Source organism: Schistocerca piceifrons, chromosome 2, assembly GCF_021461385.2.
Source record: "Schistocerca piceifrons isolate TAMUIC-IGC-003096 chromosome 2, iqSchPice1.1, whole genome shotgun sequence".
Lineage (NCBI taxonomy): Eukaryota > Metazoa > Arthropoda > Insecta > Orthoptera > Acrididae > Schistocerca > Schistocerca piceifrons.
Window position 1 is genome coordinate 736,047,924 of NC_060139.1, and position 15,646 is coordinate 736,063,569.

The 15,646-nt window shown below is 40.2% G+C and overlaps 1 protein-coding gene across 1 annotated transcript in view; it reads left to right on the forward strand.

Annotated features, from left to right (window-relative positions):
- LOC124775806 (general transcription factor 3C polypeptide 1) overlaps positions 1 to 15,646 on the forward strand; it is a 354,943-nt gene that overhangs the window by 249,451 nt on the left and 89,846 nt on the right. The window contains 2 exon segments of the mRNA XM_047250637.1: positions 2,279 to 2,442; positions 11,845 to 11,956. Of these exon segments, the coding sequence (XP_047106593.1) occupies positions 2,279 to 2,442; positions 11,845 to 11,956 (276 nt within the window).

The following is a 15,646-nucleotide window of genomic DNA, read 5'->3' on the forward strand; positions in this document are numbered from 1 at the left end:
TTCATTATATTTTGAATGTACTGTATTTGAGTGGAAATGACTCATAATCATGAACATCGCTGTACATTGTACTCTGAAGCCAACGAATGTTGTTTTAAGTAAGTTTTAACATTATTTTTGATGGTGGTGCCTGAATGGCAGCCTCACTTTTCTTTTTGCTTCTACTGTTGAGCTGCATAGTTTCAACGTATTGAGCAGGTTATTCTCTGTGCTGTTCCCTCACTCGCCTTCCAATTCAAATGTAAGCATTAGAGCAGTGGCTCATAGTGCCCATTCATTTATATTTCTGTTTACTTTGGAAAACCTTTTGCTACAGTATTTTTTCACAGTACTGTTATTATGTATTGGGTTAGTAATTCCTTTTATGTTTTTCAGATATGTTACTGCCATCTTTTCTGTATTTATTGAACCTCACTCATATGACTGACATAATACTCTTCAAGAAGTTTAGTAATTCGAACAATTTTAATTTTATCAAATTATTAAGGGTAAATATGTACTTATTTATATGTAGGGGGTTGACTTCTGTGATAGATTAATGTATGGTATAACTGTGATAAGCCCTGACAGCAATGTACCTTGTCACACAATTAATTATTATGCCAGTCATAATGATAGATCTTTTGCTCATACTTATGCTTACAACAAACACAGTGCTCCATTGATAAAACAATGTTTGTTCTTTCTCAGATATTTCTCTCATTGGTGGTAGAGGAAATTCCCACTTTAATATATGTATTAATATTGTACTGTGTACCTAGACAGGCATAATATTTCGTGTAATTGTGAAAAAATATTTTTGTTGAATTAAGGTGGCCTGTTTTTTCTAGCTTTTAACACCTTTTTTGTATTGTAAATAATTATTAGAAGTACTATCTATCAAACTGGATATTGGGGCTCTAAGGCTGTGTAGCATTTATTACATTCAGCTTAGAGTTATAAATAGTACATCAAATGAAAGATCAACTCGGCAGTTTTGTTTTCATACCTGTGTGCCTGCACATGCACTATTGCCTGTGTCTCTCATTAGAAAGTGCTAGTAACAAAGATGGCAACCAATGAACAGAAAGCTTTTTGTGTTTCACAGTTTACAGGGACTCAGTCTATTGTTCCAGTGCAATGTTCATTTCTTAGACCTAATATAATCCTCTAAGTGGTAATAACATCCTTAGATTGTATCATCAGTTTGAGAGCACTGGCTGTCTTTACAAAGGAAAGAATATGGGATGACCAAGAGTGACTGAAGAACGTGTTGAATGAGAGAGAGGCTAGTAGTGAATTAGCAATTCCAGGGACGTCTGTGTAGAGACTTGTGAGGAGATGCTTGCAACTGTGTACTTAGCATTTGCAGGTGTTATAATTTCTAAAGCCTACAGGCTACAGTTTACATGCCAGCTTTGAAGTAAAATGTTGCTGCATGGTGATGAATATTTTCTGACTTGTGTTGTCTTCAGTAATGAACCAACATTTTACCTAAGTGGAAATGTAACCATATATAATGTGCACATGGGAGATCATCAAACCCCTATGAGGTGGCACAGTTGCAACGAGACTGCCCTAAACTGAAAGTTTTTTGTGCCATATTCCAGCAGAATGTTTATGGGCTGTTCTCTCTCTCTCTCTCTCTCTCTCTCTCTCTCTCTCTCTCTCTCTCTCTCTCTTTCTTTTTCCTTCAGTAAAGCAACTGTAAGTGGTGTTTCTCATCCTGATGCACTAGAACTATGGGTGTTTTCTCAGTTGGAAGAAGCTGAACCACAGAACTTTATTTGGCAGCAAGGTAGTGCACTGCCTCACTGGCATATCTTAGAACGGGACTGGTTAAATGATGACATACCTGATTACTAGATTGGCTGCAAAAGGCCAAATGGCTGAGCTTGTTTCGCATCGCTTCCATGTTCGCCCAATCTGATGCCATGTGGGTTTTACCTTTGGTGGTTTAAAGGATGGTGTGTATGTGCCTCCGCTACCAGATAATCTACCCAACTTCAGAAATAAGATTGAAGCAGCTGTTGCACCAATTACTGGAGGGACACTGGTCAAGATTCGGAAAGGTCTTGCCCATTGACTTGATATGTGCTGTATGGTGAATAGTGCTCATGCTGAACACTTGTAAGAAATACTGTTTTGAGTTGTTCCTCATTTTACTGTACTATTTATAATTGTAAATTGAATGTAAAAATGCTGTAAAGCGTAAAACCAACATTCATTGTGAAACACTGGTATTATGATTATGGCACAACATTGGATTCATTTTGAAAATAGTGTGTTGTATTGGCAGATTTCAGTTTCTGAACTCCGGAAGAAGTGTGAAAATTCTGAAGAAGTTGAGAGAATTGTAGCAGAGAAGTTCAGGGGGTTGATTGCTGTCTTGGAAAAGAGGTTTGACAGGCTGGCCAACAAGAAAGCTTCAATGGTTATACCTGATACTCCAGAACTATTCTGGTAAGTAAATAAAAGTGCAATAGGAAACCAAGATTATGTGAGCAGTATTTACTGCTTGTTGTGATGTCACTGTAAATTTCATTTGTCTCTCTTGCTTATTACTTTTGTAAGTAGTCCCTCACTGCTTCATGTATCTAACATTTACCACTGTAAAATGCCATAATGTCCAATTACAGAGGACCAGATTAATGAACATCATCAGTTGAGTGCACATTGAGACATTTTTCTCATTCGTATCAACACAGTGCCTCAGTGTGCTCTCAACTGCTGACATTACCTATTTGACAATCACTACTGCTATGACAATTTATTTTATTACGGTTGTCTCACACTCAGTTGTGTTCTTACTTTTTGCTACCTTTTATGCCAGTTCTAAGCAGGACTATTTGTTGTAAGTTTTATGTTTGCTCACCATATGCCAGTGACTGGACAGCTTTGTAGCTTGTCCTTATGCATGTCAACTATTCCTTGAAAATGACACAATAGTCAAAATTGACCAGAAGTGTAAAATAAACAAAAATTGCAGTTCAATGTGGAAATGTCAGAATTTCAGGAATTTATGGACTTGGGCGTCTTTACCAGCTTTGGTTGTCAAGTACAAAATTCAGTTACCATATCTTGTAGTATTCCTTTTAGTGATTTGGATGCATAATGTAAGAGATACTTTGATTTATTTGAATGTAGTCAGGGTTGTTCATAAAACTTCGAACTATATGTATCATTAAAACATAGTGTTCTTGCTGGTTTTATCAGACTGGACTCATCCCATTTGCTATGAAGGAAGTAATTGAAGCAGAATTGGATTGTTTAGAGGCATCAGATGATGTAACACCAATTGCATTTAGCCAGTGGGTGATACACATAATTGTAATTAAAAAGAGTGTAAGGGCACAATTAGAATTTGTTATGATCTTAAACAATCTTTCAGTGCTCAGTCTAATGTAGATGTTTAGGCAATTCCATATGCTGAGGAGCTACTGACTATGTTACAGAGGGGCCAGTTCTGTTCTGCAGTTCTAGCCCCTAATCGTCTTAAGAAAGGGCAGTGTCATTGAAGTTGAAAAAATATTTGAAGCTTGCTCCCTGCTTGAGCACATTAAGCATTTAGTGCTGGTGACAGATACTTTGCAATTTGGGACAAATGTTGTGTTGGTGATAAATAAGTTTTTGCAGACAAGATCATGTGTTGAAATATTATTATTTCCTCAATGATGTGTTTCGACAAAATCTAATCATCTGATGGGAAATAAATATAACCACTCCATGGACAAACTCGTCTCCACCCCAAAACTCACCTTTGGTGCTATGGTCTTTTCATTTACTCAGTTTTATGTATTTGACAAGCCAGTATAGCACCTTTATTTTAGACATTGAGTGTGCTCTCATTGTGGTTGTGCAATTCATGTACTGGAATCTTATTTCCAGAAGTCGAAAATGGTCATTGATGAAATAAAAGTATTTCAGCACGTGATATTGGCTGCAAAAACTCTTATTATCACCAAATACCAGTTACCTCCCAGAAACATGTGCAACTTATATAAAAGTGTTGTTTTGTCATGTAATATCCCTGCTAGCATGGAACAACCAGTAGCATGCATATTAAAACGCATACAGCAATGCAGGTTCATTGCAGCCCCACAAGGCACTGGCTATTATTTACAGCCTCAAAACCTTCCATCTATTCTTATATAGAGGGATTTTTGCCCTGGTCATATAACACAAGCCAAAGAATTTTCTTTTTGGCTCACAAGTGTACCTGCCAAGTAAAACAGCATAACGATTACAGTGGTGGGCACAGTTTTTCTGCAGTTATGATAATGAGATCAGCTACTGGCACACCTCTCGACACACCAACACTGACCCCCTGTTGTGTCTACTAGAAACTCCCTGTTGTGTTGTCCAGTGGGTCCTGATAATATTTCTGGCTTGATGAAAACATTAAAAAGACAGGCTGGATAAATTCTCGATGATGATCCAGGAGGCGACTAGCTCGCAAATAAAGATCTGACGCTCCACAAAGTATTATGTTATGTGTATTTTCATTGGCTGGAGCAGCTGCCCAAAATGGTGGAACAGGTAGTGAAGACCCATTTTTTGGTGTACAATAGACTCAACATCAATCAGGGGGTAATCCTGCTGGCCACAGAAGAGATCGAGTTCTGAGATGTGAAACCTGACTGTACTCTGGCCTCTGTACACAAAGTACACTTGACGATGTCAAACATGAACATCTTGTCATAGCATTATTTATATTGGCCAAACATTAAAGTGCACATGGAACGCGCAGCCTGGACCCGCCAAACATGTGCGCAAAATGAAACAGATCTGGTATTACGTATCTCTCCATGGCCTATCCCTGATCAGCCATGGGGCCACATGCACACCGATTTTGTAGGCCTGTTCAAGGGGGCTACACAGTAACCTGTTGTAGGCAACCACTCTTAATTTCCGATATGTTGCCCAAATATTATCAGTGGTACTAGAATCTACAATTCAGTCTCTTATGACAATCTTCACCATAGAATGAGTGCTGCAAACCATGGTGTCTAACAATTGGCCACAATTCCATTCATTTTGCCAAAGGAAAGGTGTAACACGTCCAACCACCGTCCCTTTCCATCCTGTACCAAACTCAGAAGCAGAGCAGTTGGTTTGAAATCTCACAGTCCAAATGAATAAAATGATGATGGCAGCACCTTCTGAGGATATGGGGGAGCACTGGTGCACTTCAGTGTTTCCTCTCAAGCCATAACTATAGATGACCCTAGTCCATCCAGGATGCAGCATGGGCACTGCACTTGACCCAGCCAGCCTAGTCATCACATCCATGGCCGTACTATTGTACTGACTCTTTAGCCTGTACTCACACATACTTCCATACATTGGATTGATTCTAATGACCATTACTAGTGATCAAGTTGATAGAGATCTTGTTTAGCCTTTAATCGTCTTGTGCCATGACAGTTGAATGACACACATCTGACACAACCTCATCAGGGTCCAATAAAACCAACAGAGACTGCCACCACTGCAGTCTAAATTCTCCCAACATTTCCATGTCCAGACTGCTGCCTCAAAGACATACCATCTGCTGAAGTTCCTTGATTAAATACAAAGCTAATTCATAACAGGCATGTGCACGTAACAACATTGGTATGATGACATCGCAGGCAAAACAAATACTGTGCTCCAACACATGCTTACATGACCTATCTGTTGTGGACTCAACCATTGTCCCGATATTATTGGTGTCATGATTATTATTGATTGAAATCTGACAGTGATTTGTGACACAAGGGAGTTCAGCCAACCATTACTGTAATGAGCATATATATGTTATCACATCTGAGACCATGGCTTTCAGTGGGAAAAATCTTATAAGAACACAAATAGTAATAGAAAACATGTTCATAGAACAAGTAAGTAGATTTAAATTTTTGAGGGACATGTAATGTATGGAGGAGAGCTAGATCAGAAACATAAAATTGAGAAGTTCAGCTAAGTAAATAGTATCATTAGAAGATCACTCCAAAATAAAGTAAGGACAAAAACTTGATATTAAATAGGAAACTTCCTGAAATTCTCCAAAATTATTATTTATTTGATCACAAACCAGCTGAAAACCAGCTTTTGACCAAATATGAGGGGCATTCAGTAAGTAATGCAACACTTTTCATTTTCCTCAGCCAATTTCAGTTGAAAAAATGCAGAATTTTTTGTGGGACACCATGGAATATCCTCACTTCAGTCCCTATAGTTTGATGAAGTTCTGGCAGGTGGTGGCCCTATACATAGCCTTCAAAATGGTGGCTATAATGGAGGTACATTCTAAGCAGAGAGCTGTCATTGAGTTTCTTTTGGCAGAAAACCAGAGCATCACAGATATTCATAGGTGCTTGTAGAATGTTTGCAGAGGCCTGGGAGTGAAAAAAATATGGTGAGACATTGGGTGAGGCATCTGTCATCATCACAACAAAGTCACATAAATCTGTCCGATCTCTCACATGTCTGTTGGTAGCAAACAGCTGTGATTCCTTCAATGTTGGAATGTGCAAACACTCTCATTCAAGGTGATCAACACATCACAATCACATACGTTGCTGCTCAACTGGATGTCTCTGTTGGTAGTGCTGACACAGTCATCCACCAGTTTGGGTACTCAAAGGTATATGCCTGTTGGATTCCTCGCTGGTTAACAAAAGACCATTGCCTACACATTACCAGGCTGATCATGACAACGTTTTGTCGAATGTCATCACAGGAGATGAAACGAGTTCATTTCTTCGAACCGGAAACCAAATGGTAATCCATGAAGTGGTTCCCGACCACCTTTACCCAAATGCAAATGAAATACTCCTTCTCCATGACAATACAAGGCTTCACACAAATCTGTGCATCTGAGAGGAGCTCACAATACTTCATTGAACTGTTCTTTCTCATCCACCCTATAACCCAGATCTCACACGTCTTGACTTCCATCTGTTTGTCCCAATGAGGTTGCATTCCATATGAATAATGGGGAGGTTATTGATCCAGCAAAGCCTTTTCTCTGACATTGACCAGCAGAGTGATTACATGCTAGCATACAGGCTCCCTCAGTAAGATGATGTAAGGCTATCACATTGAACAGAGATTATGTTATAAAATAGGGTTTTGTAGCCAAACAAATGAGGAGTAATATGGTGTATTGGGATCCTGAATAAAACCAACCTGCGTTCAGAAAAACATGTTTTGCATAACTTACTGAATGCCCCTTGTAAATATAATTTTGCAGGACATCTGAAAGTTTTCACTATTTATTACTGTTCTTCCCCATCCACTCTACAGCCCAGATCTCACACCTTCTGACTTCCATCTGTTTGGTCCAATGAAGATGCACTATGTCTGAATCAGAACATGGATAATGGGGAGGTTATTGATCCAGCAAGACGTTGGCTCCGATATTGACAAGGAGAGTGATAACATGCGGGCATACAGGCACGAACAGAAAATTCTGTTAACATAAACCTACCTTAAATTTTATAAAGTTATGCTGGTACCAATATTGCTATAAAGGAATGAATATTTGGCAATGAAAAAAATAATAAAGAGTTACATGTCAACAAAATTAACTCGGCGTTTTTCTGAGCCATAGCTCCCTCTTTATCTACAATAATAATACATCATAAATTCATGGACATAATGCTCAGCTCTTCCTTATTAACACATCCCCAAAATACAACTTCTCTTTCTTCATTACACTTCTGAAAATATAACTTGCTTGCACGAAAGTCCACCTTACATTTATTCATCATCCAGTTCCTCCATAAAATACACCCAACAGATAATGATTGAGCAACCAGGAAATGTTGTTCATATTATTTGCTATCAGTGTAAAACTTTAGCAATATATGTTTCTCAATAAAATTGCTTCTATTTCCCACATCACATTACTCACAGGAAAAGTTGGGATTTGTGCAACCTCACTTAACTACAGATACAATTTGTTTGACAGTATGCAGGCCTGGCTACTACTGTCCAGAAGTCTGTTAGTCTATTAGTACCGCAAACATTAATGTCAGTAATAGGTATCAACACATCTTCAGTAAGCACTTCCCATTCTCACATCAAGTCATCTCTTATCTCATAATCCATATCATACTGAATATTATTATTGTCAAGTGCAATTACAGGTTTGGACTGAGTTGAATCCAAAACTTCATTTAGTTTAACTATGAAAGTTGGGCTGGCATGCATTATTCATTTCTTTCCCAATCCAGCAATCTGCCTTGAGTGTGTCTATCATTGTGTGCCTAATAATTCTCTTCATAACAGTATTCTGAAAAGGAAAGTTGCTACTCACCATATAGCAGAGATGTAGAGTCGCAGATGTTGTTGTTGTGGTCTTCAGTCCTGAGACTGGTTTGATGCAGCTCTCCATGCTACTCTATCCTGTGCAAGCTGCTTCATCTTCCAATACCTACTGCAACCTACATCCTTCTGAATTTGCTTAGTGTATTCATCTCTTGGTCTCCCTCTACGATTTTTACCCTCCACGCTGCCCTCCAATACTAAATTAGTGATCCCTTGATGCCTCAGAACATGTCCTACCAACCGATCCCTTCTTCTGGTCAAGTTGTGCCACAAACTTCTCTTCTCCCCAATCCTATTCAATACTTCCTCATTAGTTATGTGCTTTACCCATCTAATCTTCAGCATTCTTCTGTAGCACCACATTTTGAAAGCTTCTATTCTCTTCTTGTCCAAACTATTTATCGTCCATGTTTCACTTCCATACATGGCTACACTCCATATAAATACTTTCAGAAACGACTTCCTGACACTTAAATCTATTCTCGATGTTAACAAATTTCTCTTCTTCAGAAACGCTTTCCTTGCCATTGCCAGTCTACATTTTATATCATTAAGAGTCGCAGATAGGCACAACAAAAAGACTGTCACAAATAAAGCTTTCGGCCAGTAAGGCCTTCATCAAAAATAGACCCTCGTCCCTCCCCCCCCCCCCCCCCCCCCACACTCACACACACCAACACAAACACAACTCACACACAAAAAAAAATACACACGACTGTAGTCTCAGGCAACTGAAACCGCACTGTGGGCAGCAGCACCAGTGCATGATCGGTGTGGCGACCAGGTGGGGGTAAGGAGGAGGTTGGGGCTGGGATAGGGAGGGGAAGGGATAATAGGGTATGGGTGGTGGACAGTGAAGTGCTGCTCTGGTTTGATGGAGGGCAGGGGAGGGGGGAGGTCGTTACCAGAAAAAGAGAGAAGTAAAAACGACAGGGTGCGATGATGGAGTGAAGGCTGTGTAGTGCTGGAATGGGAACAGGGAAGGGGCTGGATGGGTGAGGACAGTGACTAATGAAGGTTGGGGCCAGGAGGGTTACAGGAATGTAGGATGTATTTCAGGGAAAATTCCCACCTGTGTAATTTACAAAAGCTGGTGTTGATGGGAAGGATCCATAAGGCACAGGCTGTGAAGCAGTCATTGAAATGAAGGATGTCACGTTTGACAGCATGCTCAGCAACAGGGTGCTCCACTTGTTCCTTGGCCACAGTTTGTCGGTAGCCATTAATGTGGACAGACAGCTTGTTGGTTGTCTTGCCTACATAGAATGCAGCACAGTGGTTGCAGTTTAGCTTGTAGATCACATGGCTGGTTTCACAGGTAGTCCTGCCTTTTATGGAATAGGTGATGATTATGACCAGACTGAAGTAGGTGGTGGTAGTGGTGGTGGTGGTGGTGGGAGGATGTTTGGGACAGATATTGCATCTAGGTCTGTTACAGGGATATGAAACATGAAGTAAGGGTTTGGGAGCAGGGGTTGTGTAGGGATGGACGAGTATATTGTGTAGGTTCGATGGATGGCAGAATACCACTATGGTAGGGGTGGGAAGGGTAGTGGGCAGGACGTTTCTCATTTCAGGGCATGACAAGAGGTAGTCGAAACCCTGGTGGAGAATGTAATTAAGTTGCTCCAGTTCTGGAAGGTACTGAGTTACAAGGTGAATGCTCCTCTGTGGCCAGACAGTGGGACTTTGGGAGGTGGTGGGACACTGGAAAAAGAAGGCACAGGAGATTTGTTTTTGTTCTCTTCATAACTATTACAGACTACCCTAGACTGTCTGTAATCTATGTTTCTGCATGGACCATCTTTCCTTCTACTAAAACAATTTGGTGGCCTGTAGTTTCTGTGAAATTTGTCTTCATGTAGTGAAAAACATGTCTTGCAGTGAGGTTCATGATGAGGATGATGATGATAATGACAGTGTGCTACTCATAAGGCAGATCTTCCATTGCAAATTCATAATTCTCTGATCATCCTGGTATTTTGCCATTCTTTTAGTAACTGTTTATGGTGCATTTATCTTTATGTTGTCAGTTAGTTGGTATCTTCTTCTACCTTTGGTTCTCTTCCCCGTCACCACTCCTTCTACTGCATTCGTGTATTCTCATCTAGTTAGTGTCCTTGCCAGTTTCTTTTCCTCATAATTGTTTCATGTATTTGTCCTTTCTTATTCACCACGTGTAACACAACTTCATTCCTCAAGTGATCTGGCCATTTAACTCTTTCCTTTCATTTCCAAATCCATTTATCAGAAGTGTCTAAAAATTTATCCTTTTTCTGTTGCAGTGTCTGCATTTTAGCACACTGCTGGGAAACATTCCATACAAAATACTCCACCTCCAGTTAAACATATATTTTGGAATGACTGGTCTTCATTTCATTTCTTGATTAGATGTCATGTTACTGGTTATTTCATGTCCTAGGTGCCTGAATCTGTCAACTCATTCCATTAATTCATCACAAATTTTCACTCTTTACCTCTCTTGATGTTCTTGCAAAAATCATTGGCTTGGTATTTTCGCATTCAAGTTCATTCCATATTCCTCAAAACTAATGTTCAACTCTTTTAATTATTTTTAAATGTCTTTTCATTTTCAATTACAGTTAGTCATACCAGGTATCAGCTTGCACTATCTGATCAGAAGTATCTGCGCACCCTTTTGTAATGTAGAATTGACCACTAAGTGTCACAAGAGGCAGAGCCATCAGTATAAAAGGAGGCAGAAAGTATTGTGTTGTCAGAAGGGACACAGCAGAAGCAGAATGGTTTGGTCAGGAGAGCTCAGTGACTTATAATGTGGACTAGTCATTGTATGTCACCCAAGTAACATATCCATCAGGGACATTTCAACACTTCTCAAGCTGCCTGAGTTGACTGTTGGTGATGTGACTGTGAAGTGGAAACATGAAGAAACAACCACAGCTAAATTGATGCCAGGTAGACCTCATGTTCTGACAGACAGAGACCATCGATCATTGTGGAAGTTGGTTATATAAAATCATGTGAAGTCAGTGGCAGGCGTCATACATAGTTTGAAAAGTTCTACAAGGAATCCAGCTAGCATAATGACTGTGCATAGGGAGTTAAAAATAATGGGGCACAATGGTCTGACAGCTCTCGTAAGCCAGCACACATCTCTGTTGTCGACGCTAAGTGGTGCTGGAGGTGGTGTAAAGAACAATGCTACTGGATAATGCTGGAGGTGGTGTAAAGAGCAATGCTACTGGATGTGGATGATTGGAAATGAGTGGTCCAGAATGATGAATCACACTATACTCAGCATCCGACATCACTACTTCCCCTGGTTATGCTACTTGAGGAGGAATGGACTATGAGGCAGGTGTCCTGACACATTTAATCAGATAATATGTGTTATATATTTGATTATCCTTCCTTCTATTGCCACTATGCATACTTTCTTAAAACATAATAATAGTGTGTCTTTTGTAAATGTTTACTTTCTTTGCAACAATATGGTAAACTATTTATTGCTTTTGTTGGAATGTAATTGATTAATTTAAATCTCATTCATGTATCCCTCTCCAACAGGAAGAAATATGAAATTATACGCCCATCAAAGTCGCTGAAAAAGCGAGGATTTTTTCAGGATGTAAAATGTATTACGGATATTCAGAAAGCTGTGATACAATCTGTCATTCATGTGAGTTATACATTCTAATATTTTTATTGTATAACAAAATAATAACTTTCTGTAATTATTGGCCTTGGCAAAGTGTCTATGGTAATAACACTTGAAGGCTGTCTTAGTTCATATAGACTTCATTTGCATACATCATCTGGTAAATTTTTTCATTGGCTCCTTTTATTACCTTTTGTGCCTGGGTTCAATTCCTGGTACTGTCAAGAATTTTTTCTTGGCGGTAGGATGGGAACAGAGTGCACTCAGCTTCGTGATGCTAATTAAGGAGCCACTTGAGTGAAAAGTAGTGGCACCAAGGTCTAGGATGCCAGCAGTGGCTGGGAGAATAGTGTGCTGACTCCATGTCACTCTGTACCACTCCAAATGATGCTATTGACATAGGATGCCACGGAGGATGGTTGGTCCTGATTGGCCCATATGGGCCAGATCATAGAGTTTTGCTTTGCTCTCATGATCCATTAGCCCACTTCATTCTGAGTGCACTCCCTAAGGATCATATTTACCTGTTTACAGCTTGTTCTTTACAGCACCGCTCTGTCAGTGTCTGACCTCCTGTGGTTTTCTGTCCCAGGTCTATACTTTCAGTACCATCTCCCTCAATCTGTAATTTCTTGATGCATTTTTTTTTAAATAAATTTCTTTTAACTTTCTTGTTTCAAGTTTTTTTCTAAATTCACAACTTACATGTTCTTTTTATTTGCTTCTTGGGTGGTTTTTTTTCCATAATGGTCAGTGAAAGATATCTATTTTACTAATGAAAGTCCACCAACTGTTTGTATTTACACTGAAACGACAAAAGTCATGGGATACCTCCTGATATTGTGTTAGACCTCCTTTTGCATAGCATAGTTCAGCTACTCAATACTTGGAAGTCCCCTGTAGAAATATTGAGTCATGATGCCTTTATAGCTGCCAATAATTCCAGAAGTGTTGCTGTTATAGGATTTTGTGTGTGAACTGACTTCTCGATTATGTCCCGTAAATGTGAGACAGAATTCATGTCGGGCAATCTTGGAGGCCAAATCATTGACTCGAATAGTCCAGAATGTTCTTCAAACCATTCGCGAACAATTGTGGTCTGGTGACATTGTACATTGTCATCCATAAAAATTTCGTCATTGTTTGAGAACATGAAGTCCATGAATGACTGCAAATCATCTCCAAGTAGCCAGACATAACCATTTCCAGTTAGTGATCAGTTCAGTTGGACCACAGGACCCAGTCCATGCCATGTAAATACAGCCCACACTACTATGGGGCCACCATCAGCTTGCACAGTGCCTTGTTGACAACTTGGGGTCCATGGCTTCATGGGGTCTGCATCACACTCGAACCCTATCATCGGCTCTTACCAACTGAAATCAGGTCTCATCTGACCTCTCCATGGTTTTCCAGTTGTCTAGGGTCCAACTGATATGGTCACAAGCCCAGGAGAGGTGCTGCAGGCAATGTCGTGCTGTTAGCTTCAGTTGTCGGCTGCCATTGAACGTTAATGCCGGATTTTGCTGCACTGTCCTAATGGATATGTACATCATACATCCCACACTGATTTCTGCAGTTAGTTCACACAGTGTTGCTTATCTGTTAGTGCTGACAACTCTACACAGATGTCGCTGCTCTTGGTTGTTAAGTGAAGGCCATTGGCCACTGCATTGTCTGTGGTGAGAGGTAATGCCCGAAATTTGGGATTTACAGCACACTCATGACATTGTGGATCTCAGAGTATTGAATTCCCTAAGAATTTCCAAAATGGAATGTCCCATGCATCTAAGTCCAACTACCATTCCGCATTCGGAGTCTGTTAATTGCCATCGTGTGGCCATAATCGTGTCAGAAACCTTTTCACATGAATCATCTGAGTACAAATGGCAGTTCTGGCAATGTGCTGCGCTTTTATACCTTATGTACATAATCCTAACGTCATCTGTGTAAGTGCCTTGACTTTTGTCACCTCAGTGTTGGATGTGAGGTTTTTATGTCTGGTAGGGATTTCATAGCAAAATCTCTGTCATCAGTTTTTGCAAGATTCACTTGAGGCTCTTCATCATGACCTGGCTTCAGCTGAAGCAGGTTGTATTGTTATACAGGGTTGAGAAAAAGAACTTGATAATAAAGTTATAACAGGATAGATGATGTCAAATTGAGTACAGTGAAGTACAGTAGATCATCAAGTTGAAATGTGAACTAAGACTGTGGTGAAAAAGAAAATAAATACTATTTTCTGACATCACATATTTTTCAGAAAATGCTCCAAAATCGCTATCTGGCATCACTACATTCAAGAGATGATTGACCCACCATCTCAAAAATTCTTGTCATGTTGCACGTGGGTGTTGCTGCCCCAAAAATTAATGTGACCAGCTCTTGAAGTGTATTGACTGGTGTCTGACATTTTATTAACTGTTGCTGGTATGCAGCACTGCATCATCCCGTTGGAACAATATCCTTCAGTGTATGTGCAAAACGATGCCTTTGAACAGTATAGGTAATTCCTCTTGCAAAAAATGTCAATGATTATGTCCACTTAATCAGGGAGATAGAATGAAATGGCCAGTCAAGTTGCTACCAAAAATTCCTGCCCAGGCATACACTGAAAACCTTTCCCATTGACCATATTCTTGAATGTAATCAGGACTCTAATACACCAGCTGGTGATGGTTGTAGACATTAAGTACTGCTCCCTAGTAAAAACAGCCTTGTCTGTAAACAGGATGAAGTAGGAAAAATGCCTTGATATCCAGGACAAAAAGAGATTTGCTCTTTTACAGTCTTCTACTGTCTAGGACTGGATCTTTTGTGTGTGGGAAGAATGTAAACAATTTTCCTTTCTGATTTTCCAAACAAGCTGATGTGTGACAGAGAGATCATGAGCTTGTAATGTTACTGACTTGGCTTTTGCCTTGCCAGTAGTGTTGCTGCTCTTCGATGTCTGCCATTTTGTTATAATTTGATTTACTAACAACCCCCCCCCCCCCCCATGAACCATGGACCTTGCCATTGGTGGGGAGGCTTGCGTGCCTCAGCGATACAGATAGCCGTACCGTAGGTGCAACCACAACGGAGGGGTATCTGTTGAGAGGCCAGACAAACGTGTGGTTCCTGAAGAGGGGCAGCAGCCTTTTCAGTAGTTGCAAGGGCAACAGTCTGGATGATTGACTGATCTGGCCTTGTAACAATAACCAAAACGGCCTTGCTGTGCTGGTACTGCGAACGGCTGAAAGCAAGGGGAAACTACAGCCGTAATTTTTCCCGAGGACATGCAGCTTTACTGTATGATTAAATGATGATGGCGTCCTCTTGGGTAAAATATTCCGGAGGTAAAATAGTCCCCCATTCGGATCTCCGGGCGGGGACTACTCAAGAGGATGTCGTTATCAGGAGAAAGAAAACTGGCGTTCTATGGATCGGAGCGTGGAATGTCAGATCCCTTAATCGGGCAGGTAGGTTAGAAAATTTAAAAAGGGAAATGGATAGGTTGAAGTTAGATATAGTGGGAATTAGTGAAGTTCGGTGGCAGGAGGAACAAGACTTCTGGTCAGGTGACTACAGGGTTATAAACACAAAATCAAATAGGGGTAATGCAGGAGTAGGTTTAATAATGAATAGGAAAATAGGAATGCGGGTAAGCTACTACAAACAGCATAGTGAACGCATTATTGTGGCGAAGATAGATACGAAGCCCACACCTAC